Raw genomic sequence first — 19,794 nt, 5'->3', positions numbered from 1 at the left:
CGAGTATACTCGCTAAAGGCAATTGCTCGAGCGAGCATTGTCTTTAGCGAGTACCTGCCCTCTTGAGACTGAAGGTTTGGGTGTCGGCGGCGGGCAGGGAGCTGCGGGGGAGAGCGGGGAGGATCGGAGGGAAGATCTCTCTCTCCCTCCCCCCCCCCCCCCCGCTCCCTCCTGCTGACTGCCGCTACTTACCGCTCCCCCGCTCCGGCACCCGAACCTTCAGTCTCGAGCGGGCAGGTACTCGCTAAAGGCAATGCTCGCTCGAGCAATTGCCTTTAGCAAGTATACTCGCTCATCTCTAAACACGAACCAACAAAAAAACAAAAAAAAAGCTCGGGACCCTGCGTTCCACATACAAAAATGCTCGAGTCTCCCATTGTAGTCAATGGGGTTCGTTACTCGGGTACAGCTCTCGAATTTTACGAAAAGCTCAACTCGAATAACGTGGACCCGAGCATTTGGGTGCTCGCTCATCTCTAGAAAAGAGGCATCAGAAGATGCAGGTGAAGAAAGCCATGTAAAAGAAGTTGCAGAGAGTAGCAAAACAGAGTCAGTAGAGGCAGACTCCACACAAGGACCTGAAGAGAAGCAAGTGAAGAACTGACAGCAGTTCAGGAATGAGAAAGATGAGTTGCAGCAAGAGATGCAGAGACCAGAGGTGGCAGCTAGGAGGGTGCCGGGTATAGAACAGGAAGAAAACTGTAGTGATAGCCCGACAAGTAGAAACCCCCAAGGCTGGAGTTTGATCCGGAGGGGCAAAAGCTTTAAAGTTACTTGCAAAGCAGAATAATCAGATACACTCTGAATATATCAGAATGGCTTGGGTGTGGAATATCTGTTAGCATCTGAAGGAGGGGGATGTGGCAAATTTAATCCTACAAATTGCTGTCTCCAGATTGATGAAGAAGGGAAAGTTCTTGAGGAAACTACAGATGGGATGTAAAAGGCAGCACATGTCCCGGTTCAGACCTGGAATGGATAAAACCCTTATGATTTGTTTGGGAAGTGGTTCTAAGTATAGACCCCTAGACCAAGATGATGATGCTTTATAGGTATATTGAGCATCAAAGGGGGGAATGTGGTAGCTGGGATTTGGATATGAAAGAGTTAATGCAAGTAAGATGGTGGGTGTTGTAGGTGGCAGGAGAGGAGACAACAATTGTAGGGTTAAAGAGTTACTTCGCCTGAAATGTAACCGATCCGTTTGTGTTTAGTATAGAAGGAATGTCTTTGTGTGGATTGTGTAAGAGAGTAGGTGGCCTTTGGTGCACAGGTCAGTCCTTAGAAATGATTCTACTGAACTCATAGATATTGGTATGACGCTATTATGTTGGAGTTGTTTAGCACAGTATGGCGATATTATGATTGTGTTGTTTAGCACAGTATGGCGCTCTTATGTTGGTGTTGTTTAGGCATGGTATGGCGCTATTATGCTGCTGTTGTTGGGGGGGGGCATGGTATACTACTGTCATAGTTGTGTTGTTTAGCACAGTATGGTGTTATTATCTTGGTGTTATTTAGGCACAGTATGGCACTGTTATGGTTGTGTTGTTTAGCACAGTATAGCGCTATTATGTTGGTGTTTATTAGGCATGGTATGGAGCTTTTATGTTGCTGTTGTTTGGGCACAGTAAGGCGCTATTATGTTAGTGTTATTTAGGCACAGTATGGCACTGTTATGGTTGCGTTGTTTAGCACAGTATAGCACTATTATGTTGCTGTTACCTAGGCACAGCATGCCGCTATTATCTTGGTGTTGTTTAGCACAGTATGGCACTATTATGTTGCTGTTACCTAGGCACAGTATGGCACTGCTATATCAAGAGACACAGATGTTCATTACTTGATACAGACAATGAAATTTGATTGACCAGATACATTGATGCAAACGGCGCCATATGTCGCTCTGCTCAGCATATATTATAGCGGTACAGGTATACATATATCTTACAATTACGGGTACAGCTGGGTTCATTAAATGTCTTTATATTGCAATTGTTACATCATTACATGTATAGGGGATACAGAGGCACATATATATTGGAAGGGGAATGTCATGTATTACATAGTGCAACCAAATTATCCCTGTAGACACGAGCTACACCCTAATATCCACCCCCAGACTCCGGTATACAGACCAGTCTCCTAATCACTGAGGTTAATACTCTAGGGGTATTCCCGTCTCAGCCACAAGATATGAGATTACATGCTGATCGTTGGGGCCCACCAATCCTGAGATATCACCTCCGGCACATCCTGAAGTTATGGCAGGAGTCGGCGCTTATGCATGCCCCTGCTCCATTAGGTTTAACAGGAATGCCAGAGATGGCCGAGTTCAGCTATCTCCGGCATGGAGCAGCGGTGTGTGGCCAATACTGCCATAACTTCAGGACAGGGCATAGGGGGTGAAATCCTGAGACAGGACAACCCCTTTAAAGAGCAATGCCAGCCACTACTGATGTGAACATGAATGGGCCAATAAGCCTCCCTAATGACCTCACGATGGAGTACACAGTTTGTATTCCTCCTGTACTCATTGTATGGTACTGCTCGGTAGTGGACTTTATAAACTGTATCCAGGAGCAACAGGGGGGTTGTTTCATCTTAAGCCCATTAGTACTGCCCCCTTGGTATAAAGGTAAAACTACTATAATCCTGCCCCCTATGGACAAGAATACAACTGCTTTAATATTACCATGGGATGTAAAATTGTGACCAAGAATAGAACTGCTATAATACTGCCCCTATGTTTAAAGGTAGGAACACTGTTATACTGCCCCTTGTGACCAAGAATAGAACTGCTATAATACTGCCCCTTGTGACCAAGAATAGAACTGCTATAATACTGCCCCTTGTGACCAAGAATAGAACTGCTATAATACTGCCCCTTATGACCAAGAATAGAACTGCTATAATACTGACCCTTATGACCAAGAATAGAACTGCTATAATACTCCCCCTAGGTATAAAGGTAGGACCACTATTATACTGCCCCTTGTGACCAAGAATAGAACTACTACAATAATACTGCTCCTATGAACCATAGCATGGATTAGATTATGTAGAGTGTGCTCGTCACAGACTAGAATGGCTCTTTAATGATTGTGCAGTGTTACAAAAGTGTCCTCTATGCCCAATGACCCCCAACTCCATCTGAGCCAGGACCAGCATAGAAAGCATTTTGGGGGCCCATTCATGAAAAGTGATGCAATTAAAGTGAAGATGTTGCACATAGTAACAAATAAGTAATGGAGTCAGGGTGGATGTTACAACCAACACCTACATTTTTGCTCTCCATCATCTATGAATGAGTTCTGCATGGAAACTGAACGGTACTGGGGTCAGGGGAAGCGATAAAGCGGGTGCGTATGACAGTATTGCTTTAGATTCAGTGTCCTGAAGAAGATCACCCCAAAACCGGAGTGGATAATATTGGGGGTATATGTATGGGGCTTCTTGTAGTTAGTTCCCTTCGACTTCGGCCTCTTCTTGAGGTTCCGGTTGGCGGCGTGGAGGGAGCCCAGCAAGCTGTCGGCATTTTTCCTCTGTTCGTAAGAGAGAAGAGTCGTTACAATGAAATGGTTGGGTGGACGGACTTCTGCTGGTCTTTAGTCTACTGTACAAGAAGACTCACCTTGAATGATCTCGTCTTCCTTGCACATGACCTTCGTACAGATCTCCTTATTCACCATGTAAACACGTCGGACGCTGCAAAGAGAGCCCAATAAGTGAAGGAAGGTGTAGAAAACGGGGAAATGGGGGAAAGGGATGCACATGGCATTGACACATGGGTGGACCCTACTGACTGTAGCCATTTGGTATGCCATCGTGTAACTTCTGGAGGAGAATACCTCTTGCCATGACTATTTTCCGCTTTGCAGCTGCCCGGGTTGGTATTAAATTCAATGGGAGTTGTGCCTAGCCCTAGCCTAACCATTTGGTTGAATATATAGTGTAAGTTGATGTCATGTGACTATAATGATGGGCAGGGGCGTAACTAAAGGCTCTGTGGCCCTGATGCAAAAGGTGAGCTGGGGCCCCCCCTCTATCTGTATCTGTACCCAGACCCATACCTAAACCATGCTGCACAGAGGCATAACTTGAAGCTTCTGGGCCCCAATGCAAAACCTGTAACAGGGCCCCTGCTTTATTCATAGTACTGGGCTCCCTATATGGAGAAGAGAGGCCTTATGGGCCCCCTAAGGCTCCTGGGCCCGGGTGCAACCGCATCCCCTGCACCCTCTATAGTTACGCCCCTGATGATGGGTGAATATCAGAAAGGAACTATCACATGAAAGTTGCATGATGTCACGTCCACGGAAAGCGTGACATTAGAGTCCTAATTGGGGAAAGAGAAAAAAGGCACAACCAAGTCGTATCCAAGTCTTATGTATGGCCCTTGGAGAGCAGATATTGGCAAATAAATAGGGTGATGGATGAGGACTTCTGTTACTGCCCTAACAAGATCTGAAGGATACAGCTACGCGGCGACTTATGTCACACGACCAAAGATAGCTGTGTAGCCCTTTAATCTTGCACTCTCATTGAAGTCAATGGGTTCACAGCATGACTAGCAAGTTGTCATGACCATGACCCGCGGATCGTAAAAAATACAACCTTATAGGTCACAGTTGCAGTAAGTTGTGCTCTTTAACTGGCAGCTCATTAACTTCAACGAGAGAGCGAAGTCACAGAGCAATACAATGATCTTTGGTCATGCTACTTTCTTATACCATGCTTCCCCCAAAATAAGCCCTACCCTGTAATAAGCCCTACCCCAATTTCCGGGGAGTGTGAAGGGTGAGTGGGCTTGAAATATAAGGCCTTTCCCGAAGATAAGCCTTAGCTATCCTACATAAAAAAAAAAAGCAATACTCACTTAGCTGGCGGGTTCTGACTCCCCTGCGCTTGTCTCCGGTCCTCTGTCTGCTGTGTCCTCAGCGTTGACACAGTACTCTCTTTCTGGTGACAGGGCTTTGAATACCCCGCCTCCAGCAAGCGAGTGCTGTGATTGGATCACGAGCACTGCTGGCTCAGCCAATCAGAGCCGGAGCTCGATCATTCACAGCCATTCAGTGAATGACATCACTGAATGGCTGTTGTTGGTTCATCAAGCACCAGCTCTGATTGGCTGGGTCAGCGTCGCTCGTGATCCAATCACAGCACTCGCTTGCTAGAGGCGGGGTATTCAAAGCCCTGTCACCAGTAAGAGAGTGCTGTGTCAATGCTGAGGACACAGCAGCCTGCCACAGTGCCAGAGACCAGCGCAAGGGACCCACACCCGGGGGGTCAGGTGATTATAAACCACCCCCACCCCCTGAAAATAACACACTGCGCCTCATTTAGTGCAAAAATTTATATAAGACAGTGCTTTATTTTCTGAGAAACACGGTAAGAGCAGCACTTCTCCTGTCCGTGGACTTTGTCTGATACTGAAGATCAGCCCCATTCAAAAGAATCAGCCTCAGCTGCAGTACTGAACACAATCCATGGACAAGGGTGGCGCTGTTTCTGGAAAAAAATTGCCATTTTTTTCTAATCTGATACAATTCATGTAAGGAGTCTGTAAGGGTGGATTCAGACGAACGTATATCGGATGGGTTTTCACGCCGGCCGATATACGTCGTCTCTCTCTGCAGGGGGGGAGCCTGGAAGAGCCAGGAGCAGTGCTCTGAGCTCCCGCCCCCTCTCTGCCTCCTCTCCGCCCCTCTGCACTATTTGCAATGGGGAGAGGTGGGACAGGGGCGGGGCTAATTCTGAAACTTAGCCCCGCCTCCTTCATTGCAAATAGTGCAGAGGGGCGGAGAGGGGGTAGAGAGGGGGCGGGAGCTCAGTTTCTGCTCCTGGCTCTTCCATCCCCCCCCCCCCCGCAGATGAGGACACCGTATATCGGCTCGGCGTGAAAACCCAGCCGATATACGTTCGTCTGAATCAGAGCTTTGGAAATTACATTTTTTAACATAGTGTTGCCTTTGGAAAGTGTGTGATACATACCTGGTGACACACAGGTAGCTGATACACTGCTTGACCGGCTTCTGTACGGAGTAGACGCGGGTACAGGGGTACTTCACCTCCTTACAGTCTGAGAGAAAGGAAAACAATGAGAAGTCATTTAACTCTAACTTGAAATATCATTTCATTTGCCATCAGATACTCCAGTATTTATTCTAAAACACTAGGGGGCGCTGTTCTATGCAAACTGAAGGGGTTGTCCAAGGTTAGAAAAACATGGCTGCTTTCTTCCAAACACACCTTTACCCTTGTCCATAAGGTTGTGTATGATGTTGCAGCACTGCTCCATTGATGTGACTGGGCGCTGAGCTGCAATACCAGACACAACCCACAGACAACAGTGGCACTGTGTTTGAAAGAAAGCAGTCATGTTTTTCTAACTCTGGACAACCTATGTAAACTGCAGTTTGTATCGTGTCCCACATCATACAGACCGTGACTCACCTCCAGGGGTCGGAGTAACTTTATCTCCACTATCACCTGTAACACACAAAGTTTTATATCATTGCTGAGGGGTGTGATGTTTAACCACAAGCTTCATGCTCTGTCTGCACATCTCTGCATAAATGGGCTCTAGTGTGGATTTCTTTAGGTAGAACTACATGAAAAACAGCTTTAAGATGGTCAAATTGTAATGAGGAAAAGCAGATGTTGGTGATTCTTAACTAAGATCTTATTAACTTAGTAAAAGTTTTCAGAGGGCGCAATAGCACCTTTATGTCTAGTCGGTGACCTTTATGTCTAGGATATATATAGTCGGTAAGTCCTGGACTTCATACAATATCCTGCTGGGTCGGAAAGTTTCCCCATCTGTTAATAAAACCAGTAATGTTGATAAGACATGACTACCATGTTTCCCTGAAAATAAGACAGTGTCTTATATTAATTTTTGTTCAAAAAGGTTTAACTTTTTTACATGTATAGCTGCCTGGACACTATTTAAATTGACTTTTTTAATTAACTGTTAGCAGGGCTTAATTTTGGAGTAGGGCTTATATTTCAAGCATCCTCAAAAAGCCTGAAAAATCATTTTGCATCCTCAGAAATTCTGGAAAATCATGATATGTCTTATTTTCAGGGTACGTCTTATTTTCAGGGAAACCGGGTAGTTATAGAGAATACCGCCAGCATTACTCCGGCTGCATGGTACTTGAGTGGTAGGTCATTGAGAGAACGTCAACCAAATAAAATAGGGGGTCTCTAGGTAAAGCAGTTGGGGAGCGACCTGTTCCTTCTATAACTTTCTGTATGTAAGCAGAAAATTGTGCAAGAACTCGCCTTAGGTGGCCGAGCCCATAGATGCTGCTGCTCCGTAGCGCCCTCTAGCAGCGCTGTAGGTGGACAGTATGCAGCATGATGACATAGCTTGATAGTTGTGCAATAATACATTCTTATTATATAAGTGACTATATGTAATGTTCATTTATACCCTACAGAGATTGAGCAGCCCACAATGAGAATGGGATCAAGTAGTAGAGCCGGATGCAGCATCTGCAGGGATTCATTACCCACCAAGGCTTATGAAGAGAATCACTCACCTGTGTCTGGAGAGGTACTGGCTGTTTCCTCTGTATCACAAAAGGAAAACATTTAATTAACTACTGAGCGAGGTATAACATACAGAACTGATTTTTTAGTAAAAGTTGCAGGATGGCGCACATAATTCAGTTCTGCATCCTTCTCAGTTACACCTGTTTGCATGATATGAAAGAACGAGCTTCTGCTGCTGGTAACAGTGCGGATCTGAGAACGCGATGTACCAATCTTTCACCATGTACATATGAACTACCGTACCCCACTGCGGTGCTATTCTAATACCAGACGGTGTATTTGTAAAGGGTAACTAATGTAACCAAAATGTCTACAGAAATAACAAGCATTGTAATTGGTGCCAAGTGAAGACCAAGGGTGCGTTCCTACGTAACAGCTGATCAGCAGGGATCCAGAGCAACGGACCTCCGACGATCAACTACTGATGCCCTATCCTGAGGTCAGGTCATTGATAGTAAAGACCCAGAAAACCCTTTTATGATCCGATGATCGGTTACAGACAAAAGCTTCACTTCTTATATAAGGCAGCCCCAATGATATACTTGGTGCTGCTAGAAACGCTGCCCCCTGAGGAACTAATAGGACATAGCAGGAAGCGCAGAGAGCATTGAGGTGTCTTCAAATTGTTTTTGTGAAGATACTTGATGAAATATACGGAGAGCCGTTATAGTCACCAAACAATCTATTCAGTAATGCGAAGCTAGACATCTACTGCCACCTGGTGGTAACGTTTTGCATTTAATATTTGATAAACTTTTGTGTTTTAATTCCTATTTGATTGCTGTTGCGGATATACTGGCAGCATATTCTGCAGCGCTATACAGAGAACGTCACCATTCTCACTATCACCAGGGTCAGTTCAATTTTGTTTTGGACACGTCATTGTGATCCCTGTAAGCCGAGACAGGCGCACTTATATGAGGTATGGGTATCCATGACATTACAGGAAGAAAGCAGAAGGGCATCAGCTCACCTGCAGGAACGCTGCAATGTGATCTCGGTGCACGGAAACGGGTTGTGTCTGTAGACTGTAGATGAATATACTTGGAGAGAGTCCAGCATGGGTAGAATCACATGAAAAAGCTTTATTATGGAAGACAACAAGACTAAAAACCACACATTGGCCTTAAAAACGGCCACGCGCTTCGAGCGATAGCGCCGATTTCTGACATGAAAAAGGCTATTGCACGAAACGCGTCGTATATTTATAAGACCTATGTGTGGTTTTTACTCTTGCTGTCTTACATAATAAAGCTTTTTCATGTGATTCTTCCCGTGCTGGACTCCCTCCAAGTACATGCAATCACATTACAGGGATCGCATTTTTGCTTTTATGACACAATCAGCTTTGATCACATGATAGGTTTCTCTGATTCCCTTCATTAGAGTCGGACTACCCATAAGAAATTAATTAGAAAATGCAATCTTCCAATTGGCCAGGAGATGTCACCAATGCAATGAATTCAAAAGTGACATTGCAATTTAAAGGGAAAATATTGCATATATATAGAATTTTTAAAAAACCAGATAATGAAAGATTTTCCATTTTTGTTTTTGTTTTCTGATTGACTCTTTTTTTCTATTGTCTGTACATGACGATAGGGGCGGCCATCTTGCCTGAACTCCAGCCTGTGGTACATCTTACTAGAATGTCTGTCAAAATACAGTATGATGCATTACTATAGTATTGCAGTATATTGTATAAGCAACCAGATAATCACAAGTTCAAGTTTTCTATGGGGACTAAAAAAAAAAAAATAATGCTAAACTTTTTTTAATTACAGTATTTGATATCGCCGCGTCCATTAAAAGTCTGATCTGTGAAAATAACGCATTAATGCTGCGCATTGAATGCTGAAAAAAGAAAAAAAAAAGCACAACACTCGAATTGCACTTTTTTTCTGCTGCTGTCAAAAATTAATAAAAAGTTATCAAAAAGTTTTATGCAGCCTGATGTGGTACCAATATAAACTGCAGGCCGTCCCGCAAAAAAAGTGATTCTTCACAAAGCTTCATTGATGGAAAAGTATAAAAGTGATGGCAGTCACACCGTGGTGGCATATTACACGGCACATCGAATGGCACCATTGAAAAAATGGGTCTCATCTCGCAAAAAACGTCAATGGAAAAATAACTGATTTTTTTGAAAGTGGAGAGTAAAAACACTACGGAAAAGGCAAAAATTGGCTGCTTTTGGTAAGACTGCCTTAACACGGGTGAGAAAATCGTGAAAGATTTCTTGGGGAATTCACATGGTGGGGAGCGCGAAATCGGGCCGTGATTCACCCATATGACTTTAACCTAAGGGGTTAAGCAGGGAAAAATCTCAAAAACAAGGTTGTGTCTGATAAGTATCAGCCAGGAAGCTGCACTACAAGTAAGTGACTGCAATATATAGAGGAGACCTCCAGAGTGTGACAGACAATCAGGTAAGGGGTGCAGGGATGGAAAAAAGTGTTTTGGCTGCAGCGGCCTTAAACCCTCCTGTGTATTAATGTGTGATGAGGTACACACAGACGCAACGTATTCACTGCGTATTTGTCCATCAACATAATGGGTCCAGCCTGCGGCTTTTTTTTTTGCGCACTTAATATACACAGCGATTCTGAGCGCAAAAGAGCCACAATGGCTGAAATACTCAAGGAATAGGCGTTTTTCGGTCTCTGAATATGTTGGGTTTTCACGGACCGAAATACATTTACGCCAGTGTGAATGAGCCCTAAGGACGGAATAAGCGCCGCCTCGAGTCCCAGCAGGCTGCCTGCATTGTTGCCCTCTGCGGTTCCCAACAGTATACAGGGGAATGAAGTTTTTGCCTCTGGCGATCTCAAAAAGCAGAGAATGTGTATGAAGGAAGCGACCAGAAGTAAGACGAGGCCGCCGCACCTTCTGGGGAGGAATGAAGCAATGCAGCGTCTGTAAAATACACAGCATATGTGAGATTATATCGCTCACCGGTATCTCTCCGGACGACCACATTCCCCAGAGCCGGCAGCACTGCAGACACAAAACACAAGGACAGTCATTACTGATGAGGAGACTGAGGTACGAGGCATGAATGGTATTAGACGTTCGCTTTAGGCATCTTTCACAAAGTCACGCGATTTTGTTGCATTGCTACAATGCTACAGATCGCATGTATGTGAAGCCCATGGTTTCCTATGGGTTACTTCACATGTACGATGTTATGTAGCAAGCGACATCCAGACATAAAAGCCCCACGGGTCTGGCGATATGCCCGCGACTCGTGAGGTTTTGTAGCCCATATTACCCTGTGGAGCCTTCCTCTCTGTTGCATCGCATGAAAACAGGATTTTCATGCGGTGCGATGCAACTTTGACAGTAGGAAATCCTACTGTCTAAACTCTAATCTAAGCCCTAGCTGCGGGAAACAAAAAAGTATACATCACCTTAGAAGCGCTGTAATCTCCAGTGCGTCTTCTCCCCAGCACTATTCTCCTTCATCTTTTCTGGCCGGGGATTGAAAAATCCCTGCCTCCTGGAAGTGCTGCCTCTGATTGTCTGACGCTTAGCCAATCACAGCCAGCGCTCGATGAACCAATCACTGCCATTCATCGAACGCTGGCTCTAATTGGCTAAGCGTCAGCCAATCACAGCCAGTGCTTCCAGGAGGCGAGGATTTTTCAATACCCGGCCAGAAGAGATGAAAAACAGTGCCAGGGACAGGAATGAGCTGCAACGGAACCCCCGGACAGCGGTTCTAAGGGGATGGATACTTTTTTTTCTGCAGCAAGGCCTTTTTTTCGGGGTAAGGCTTTTATTATAAGCACCACCTCCCCCCTGAAAATCCTTGCATGTGCTGCTACAAAGTCGCGCGACTGTATAGCACCACATGCGACTTTGTAGCGCTACAAAATCGAGGTATCACCGCAAGAAACCACAGCGACATCACACGGACCAGCGATGCGATATCGCTGCGATTTTCTTGCGGTGATGCCGTGTTGCCGTGTGAGCGAGGCCTTAAAGCCATCTTCACACGTGACGGAACTGCTAAAAACCCCAGTGGAAATTCGGCAGCGTCTACAGTCCAAGCCATGAGGAGGAGATTTCTAAGGTTTCCCTCACGCGCTGCAGAACATTTCTGCAACAAATCTGCACCTTTTTTGAAAAACGCGGCGGATTCTAAATTTGCGGATTTCCGCTGGGAATTCCAACCGTTGAAACAAAAGGGGATAAAATCCACACCATTTCAGCCAAATCTGCAACCTTTAGGGCTCCGGCACATGAGCGTACGCGGGGCTACGCCCGCGAGAGGATGACATGATAGTGCTCTAAATGGAGCGCGGTCATGTGCCGCATTTTACTGTACGTTTTCGCTTTGTCAGGCCTGTTCACATCGGCACGGGAGCCACCCACACTGGTTTTGAACCTGCTCAGCAGTCTAATTAGTTCCCAGGGTTACTAATTAACACTGCAAAATTGTTACACGTGCGATTTTGTGCCGATGGAGTGCGCATTTGTGCACCCCGTTGACTACAATTGAGGCTCAGGTGCACAAATGGGCACAAAAATAGAACATGGCTTTTCTTTTTTTCACCCGATAGAAATGCGAGCACAAAAATGCTCAATGTGAGGGAACCCACTGAAATCAATGGGTTCTGTTGTCTGCAGTCTGTGCAAGCGATTTTGCGTGAGGGAAAACGTGCGCAAAATCACAATTGTGTAGAAACCCTTAGTGTCCCTACAGACGGGCATATTTGCATGAGAACTTTTTGCATGGGCAATACGCAGTTCTTTTTTGCACGCGTATTTCGCTTGTGTGAAAAAAGAGCGCGACATGCTCTATTTTTGTGCACACTTGAGCATCAAAGGTCTCCATAGGAGTTATGGGGGTCCGCAAATGCGCACATACGTACGCTCGGGTATGTGCAAATACCCACAAACACCTGCACCTTGTAGCGCTAATTAGCCTTTTAAATCAAAGCGGAGGCGATTCCCCCGCCAATGTGAATGAGCGGTGCCTGTGCAAATACGCTCAGTATTTCCACGGACACAGGAGCAAAAAAATGCTCCTTCACTGCGTATATACGTTGCGCGTTTTGGCACTTACGCCCGTATGCAGTTGCCCTGAGATGTGGATTAGGCGACTGAGGATTTCAGTGTATTTGCTGCAGGTTTTCCATCGCAGAATGCCCGCAGCGATTCCGCTTCGTGTGAAGGCGGCCTAGGAGGCTGCTTCCAACCGGCAGAGATAATCCGGCCTCGTGGGATACTCTGCATATATCTGCATGGGGTTTGTGAGATTCCAGATTATATTACAGTTCAAGTGCCGCATTATCAGACTGTCGGATTACAGGATTTGACCTCATTTGTAGTTTCCAGCAGATCTCCGGGATTGGTCTGCAGCGATAGACTGACTCCATAGTGATACTCACCAATGGCCAAAACCGCAAGAAGCAGCAAGCAGCAGTTCAGTCCTGGCATTTCTGTGGAGAGGAGACAAGTGAGAAACATTCATCAGTGTACGCTATATACAAGGAGGACCTAACAAGTATATAACAGAAGGGTCCTCACATACCTCCTGTGCTCCAGGGTACAGATACAGTCAGGCACAGTGCCCACATTATAGAGCCAGGCACAGCGCCCACATTATAGAGCCAGTCACAGCGCCCACATAACAGTGCAAGAGATAGCGCCCACATTATAGAGCCAGGCACAGTGGTCCCATAACAGCACCAGGCACAGCACCCACTTAATAGTGCGAGAGACAGTGACCACATTATAGGGCTAGGATCAGTGCCCACATAACAGTGCAAGACATAGTGCCCACATTATAGAGCTAGGCACAGCGCCCACATTATAGAGCCAGGCACAGCGCCCACATTATACAGCCAGGCACAGTGCTCTTATAATAGCACCAGGCACAGCACCCACTTAATAGTGCGAGAGACAGTGCCCACATTATAGAGCCAGGCACAGTGCTCCCATAACAGCACCAGGCACAGCACCCACTTAATAGTGCGAGAGACAGTGCCCACATTATAGGGCCAGCGCCCACATAACAGTGCAAGGCACAGTGCCCACATTATAGAGCCAGGCACAGCACCCACTTAATAGTGCGAGACATAATGCCCACATACTAGAGCCAGACACAGTGCCGACGTGACAGCGCAAGATACAGTGCCCACGTACTAGAACCAGGCACAGTGCCCACATAACAGAGCAAGACATAGTGCCAACATTATAGGGCCAGGCGCAATGCTCACATAATAGTGCAAGACAAAGTGCCCACATACTGGAACCAGACACAGTGCCGATACGATAGACACAGTGCCTATATAATAAGGTCAGATGCAGTGGCCACACATTAGAGTAAGACACGGTACCCATGTACTAGAGCCAGGCATGGTGTCCACATACTATAGCCAGACACACTGCCCACATACTACTGCCAAATACACTGCCCACATAGCGCAAGACATAGTGCCCACATTACAGAGTCAGGGATAATGCTCCCATAATAGAGCCAGACACAGTGCCCACGTGATAGTATGAAACATGGTGCCCACATACGGTACTAGAACCAGGTACAGGGCCCACATAATAGAGCCAGACATAGTACCACATAATAGAGCCAGACATAGTACCACATAATACAGCCAGGCACAATGCTCCCATTATAGAGCCACAGGTTGGGGAACACTAAGCTAAGTACTTGGTGTAGAAATCAAATTATTAAAGCATACTCTGTGCAGACACTGAACCAGCAGGGGCCGTTTGGACATATGAAGTCAGAATGCAGGTCAGGATGTGGCTGGAGTATAAAACACAATGTAACAATGAAATGGTGCATAAGTGTTACCCCTGGAGGAAGGGGAAAGTGGCATCTGGGACTCAATGGTGAATACTTTATTGGATGGGGGCCGGGTAGAGCGCAGAACATCTCCCTCTTCGGATTTTCTTTTCTTGTGAAAAGTTCCTGTGGCCCTCGAGCTATAGAAGTTGGGGGCCCCTGATATAAAGAATGCTACATCGTTACTAACATGTTCTTTTTTAGGAAAAGCTGGTATGTAAAGCAGAACCAGTTTGTGAGAAATGGATGAAGGGACTGCATCTTATTATAGAGCAGGAGGGCTTCATGCCAAATCTCCCGGGGGCTGGAAAGTGAGAGCCGCGGACTGCTGCAATGTTTATATTCAGATCCATCACAACACATGTAAGACCATATGTGTAGCTAGATGTCATATATAGTAGATGACGGAATAATCCCAGATTTTATAAGAGCATTGCCCCTTTAAGAAAATCCTGCTTTCTCGGTCTCCAAGAAAGGTAACAGACAGTGGGTGATAACCACTATGGGGGCCGTTACCGGACCATGGGCACTATCACCCATCATTGCTTACCTGCAGATGGCATTGGAGCACTGTGCCTGGCACTGGTACGCTATGGCTGTCAAGGGCCCAATGCACGGACAGATTTTTGCTGCGGCTTTTGCAATGTCCGTCCATAGCATGCAATGTAAAATAATTCTTCCACCCACACGAGCGCAAATCACTTTCGCGGAAGAAGAATCGCAGCGCGCTCTATTTTTGTGCGAGACAATGGAGTTTGCAGTCAATGGAAGCCGTCCGTCCGACTTCAATTTCGAAATCGCTGTGGATCCGCATCATCGCTGGCGCGTCTTTTTCTGTTCTGCCAGCCGGCACATCCGCATTGCATCCGAGACAGGAACGCGGGGGCCACTGGCATTCGTACCGCAAGATCTCGCAGACGGAATCCGGACCGGCCGCGTGCATGCGGCCAAAGTCATAGATGCCTTGTGGTTGACATTAACCCCTCCCTCTCTGTGAAATACATGTACGCCACGGGTGAGAAGGCCATGAAGTGCCGTATATTTACAACACGTGGATGCTGAGCTGAGGAGCTGAACACACCATCCGCCGCAGGAGCCGCTGCAATTGATCGGAGAGAACTGATCCCCGCTGTTAACCCCTTACATGCCGTGATCAATGTTGACCGTGGTATGTACAGCGTTAAAATAGGGTAAGTGCTTATTTAAAGTATAAATGGGAAAAAAAAATACATGTTTGGTATCGCCGTATCCATAACATCCCATACAATAAACTGAAGACTCATTTTATCCTGCACAGCAAATGCTATAGAAAATAGCAAAAAAATAGAGTTAGAATAAGAGTTTTGTTCATTTTCCCTCACAAAAATGCAATAAAAGTGATCAAACAAGTCACATGTACCCCAAAATGGTGCCAATAAAAACTACTACTCATCGCTCAAAAAACAAAACCTTACAGAGTTCTGCCCATGGAAAAACAAAAAAATGATAAGTCTTTAAATGCAGCGATGCAAAAAACATATTATTTTCCAAAAAAGGTTTTTTAGTAAAAATAGTTAAAAAAAAAAAAAAAAAAAAAATATACATAATTTTGGTATTATCGTAATCGTGCTGACCGGCAGAGAAAAGTTATCATGTCATTTATACTGCAGAGTCAATGCCATAAAAACCACAAGTAACAAAAGCAACGGCACAATGTATGCGCCCTGCGCCCCAAAAACTGATAAGAGTTATACATGATATGTACCGAAAATGGTACCAATAAAAACTACAGCCCTCATACGGCCATGACAACGGAAGACTAAAAAAGTAATAGACTTTGTGAAGTAGAGCTGAAAATACCAAAAAACACGTGTTTCCAAGGATTAAACTAGGCCACGTTCCTAAGGGGTTAATACTGGGAGACTGTGGGACTGAATTAGACCTTTTATACTGGCCGATGATCAGGCGCTATCGTTCGCCTGAACATTCATTTTCCTATATGGTGATTGGCCAGTGCACAAGCAAACGCTCATTCATTGGCTGCTTGGATCTTTCATGCTGACATACGATTGATCGGTCGTATGTGACTTGTACGGTGACAAAAGACGGCAGTAACTTGTGATCATCAGCCTATATAGAAACTACATGAGGAGCGCCGATCAGTGCTGGTTACAGCAGGCAGAGAATTGTCCCATGTAGGAGCCATAGGAACTAGTTCTAGGACTTGCCATACCCCCGTAGTGCTAAAGGGCAGCAGCAATCATGGCGGTCTGCAAAGTAGAGACTGTGGCAATCCATTACTTTTATCCAGAAGAAAAAAAACAGCTACTAGAAAAAGATAGGCAAAAGTTGTGGGCGGGCACTGTGTAAATATGGGGCACACCCTCCACAGCGCCATCTGGACCCTGCTTCATTACTGCACCCCAGCAGATATTCTCCAGGTTAAAGCTTAATCACTGAATGGTGAAATGTTCTGCAGCTTTCTCATACTGTATACTTTACCTGTTTTTTGTTCTTTTTCTATTTTGACTCTTTTTCTTCTTTGTCCCTTAATTTAGGGTCTGTCAAGGATGTATAAGGTGAGTTTCCAGCACAGGATCGCACATTTCGGGGCGGGTGCACCCTATTATTAATGGACACCATAGGGCATTATAAGTCATATTTCAGGGCCCTCCGCCTTTCTACAGATTTTTTCTATTTTTTCTATTGGTCCCTCCCGGAGATCTTTATATATTCAAAATTATTTACCAGAAGTTACGTTTTACTCTGATAACTTATAGTAGTGACTTATGTGATTCAACGTAGATTTTGACATCAGAATTCTCCACAGTGTCCAGTGGGATATTCTGGTGTATGCGAAAGAAGTCTAAGGCCGTTTTCACACAGCGGGGAAAAAAAATATCGCACAAGATTTGTGTGCTGTGAGATGCGCAAATGTCGAAGGAATATAAAGTCCATTCTATTGAATAGGGTCATGCACATGGGAAAAAAATGGTGGCACGTCCTATCTTCGGGCATTCCTTCAGAATGCATTGCATCACCCATGTTTTTCAATGGGGCTGGCACAGTAGCCAATGGCGTGCGGGGGCGGAGCACACTAGTGTTATGCGACCTTTCCCATTGAAAGCAATAAGAAACACTCTGCCATCCTCCGCTGCGGGTTTTAGTCTTGCATGTTGCATTCCTTTTTTTCCAGTAATTTAACAGAATCTGCGACTGAGGCTTCAAATGGAAACTCCATCACAGATGTGAATGAGGCTTAGGGCTCCTGCCCACGGACGGATATTTGCTGCGGAATCCGCGGCAGGCGTCCGCACCTTGGATCCACAGCAAATAGCGCCCAAACCATGCTGTGGGAATTCTTTCCCCTCCCATGGCTGGCAGCCGACAGGGGGCGGGAGCTTAGCATACTAGCTCCCGCCCCGTCTCGTCCCCTTCCATTGCTGAGAGCCGGCGGAAAGGGGGAGGCAGTTTAGCAGAGCTAAACTGTCTCCCCCTACCCGACGGCAATCTGGAATCGAGGTATATGTCCTGGACCCGGGCCATCTGAACGGATGCACAAACAGCAGATTTGTCCGCCTGTTTACACGATTTTTGGTCCTGCTGTGACCATGACATAGTTGACCGAAAATCGCCACGCTCGTGTGAATGAGCTCTAAGACATAAAAAAAAAAATTGTAGAACTTTTTATTTTACAATGATTAACCCCTGATGTTTTTGGGTGTACATGTTCATCCAATATCTTTGGGGTTTGTTGTGGAGTAAGATCAGCAGCCAGACCTGCTCCACACAGGGTGGGTGCTGGCTGTCTCTGACAACTGACACCCGCTGGCAAGAGTTGCGATCAGCCTGAGGTGCTGTCTGTTTGTCATGGTAGCCTAGGACCTCCTGAAGGCCCCCAGGGCTGCCATGTATTTCTGCCTATTAAGACAGAGATATGGCCTATCCTAATGGAGTGCCAGCAGAAATTCCATGTGTTTCAATACTGAAGTATTGCAGTATATGGTATAAGCAATCAAACGATCGCAAGTTCAAGTCCCCTATAGGGAATTTTTTTTTCTTTAAGGAAAAATAAAGTTTTTTATTATTATAAATAATAAAGGATACTAAAAGTTGAAAACCCTTTTCCTGTATTCATAATAAAAAAAAACCAAAGTTTAAAAAACAACATTTGTTATCGCTACGTCCGTAAAAGTCTAATCTATCAAAATGATACATTATTTATCCCACTCGGCGACATCAGCAGAAAAAAAATGCATTTTTTGGTCACCCCGTCTCTGAGGAAACATTTAATAAAAAGCAATCAAAAGTCATATGTGCTCCAACATGATACAAAAAACAAGCCCATAAACGGAAAGATAAAAAAGTTATGGCAGTCAGAAGATGGCGTCAGAAAATATCTATATCTATATCTATATATATTTATATATATATATATTGTTTTTTATAGATATTTTATTTTTTAGTAGTACAGCAAAAAGAAAAACTGTGGTATTGTCGTGATTACACCGACCCATAGAAGTCATCGTGCCATCTTTGCTGCAGTGTGTATGCTGTAAAAACAAAACACTGGCAAAGATAACGAAATTGAGTGTTTTTTTCCCCCCATTTTAATCCACTTAGAATTTTTTTAGGTTTTTCAGACTACTATATGGCACATTACATACTACCAGTGAACAATTCAACTCCTTCTGCAAAAAACAAACCCTCAGACATCTACGTCGATGGAAAGAAAGTTATGATTTTTTGAAAGTGGGAAGGAGAAACTGAAAATTTAAGAAAATTAAAAGGGCTGGTCGTTAAAGGGTTACTTTCTGCATCAGGATAGAAATAAGTGTGGGAATTGCTATGTTGACCTACAGTCTCTGATCCTCACTGTCTTGCTGCTCCATCCCCATCGCACTTCGTCTCTGTGCTGCGTCTTTACCATCTCCTTGACTCTTTCCAACCCTCCACACATCTGAGCTCTCATCCCCTGCCGGTCACAGTCCAAGACGTAAAGCCACCACTTACTTCTGGGTCTTGGATTTCAGCTTCTTTTCGCAATGTCTCTCGTTCCTTCTTCTGTCCTGTTCTCTGCTCCCCTTCTATTCCCCTCGTTATTTGTCTTTTGTTCAGTATTGGAGAATTAAAAGCCGCACCCAGAGACACGATAAAAAAAATTGAGCACTTGGGCAGCTGCTTGGCCTTGACACAAGGTCTGCAAGTGCTCATATAATGTGTAAGTATAGACAGCATCTACATGTCACACCTACACTATGGAGAATAGCAGAGTATCACTGCGCGGAACACGAGCTGCCATAATGGACTCGGGGATTCTGAGCAGAAGTAGAACTTCTGGGAGACGGCAGAACCCCAAATCATGTGAAGACCTTTGCATTCAATCTAAAAAAAGCTTAAAGGGGTTCTCCGTGGAAAGACGATTATTGGCCACTGGT

The 19,794-nt window shown here is 45.1% G+C and overlaps 1 protein-coding gene across 1 annotated transcript; it reads right to left on the bottom strand.

Moving 5' to 3' along the window:
* Positions 1-1,908: 1,908 nt before the first annotated feature.
* Positions 1,909-19,519, bottom strand: MFAP5 (microfibril associated protein 5). Its single transcript, XM_066601226.1, has 8 exons — positions 19,370-19,519; positions 12,960-13,010; positions 10,519-10,560; positions 7,551-7,580; positions 6,457-6,492; positions 5,995-6,082; positions 3,635-3,708; positions 1,909-3,545 (listed from the first exon to the last, which is right to left on the bottom strand). Exons 2-8 carry the CDS (start codon positions 13,006-13,008, stop codon positions 3,463-3,465), a joined length of 402 nt encoding a protein of 133 aa, XP_066457323.1. The 5' UTR covers positions 13,009-13,010; positions 19,370-19,519; the 3' UTR covers positions 1,909-3,462.
* Between the last annotated feature and the right edge of the window lie 275 nt (positions 19,520-19,794).

The sequence above is a fragment of the Eleutherodactylus coqui genome, chromosome 4 (assembly GCF_035609145.1).
Source record: "Eleutherodactylus coqui strain aEleCoq1 chromosome 4, aEleCoq1.hap1, whole genome shotgun sequence".
Lineage (NCBI taxonomy): Eukaryota > Metazoa > Chordata > Amphibia > Anura > Eleutherodactylidae > Eleutherodactylus > Eleutherodactylus coqui.
This window is presented reverse-complemented; position numbering and strand designations above follow the sequence as displayed.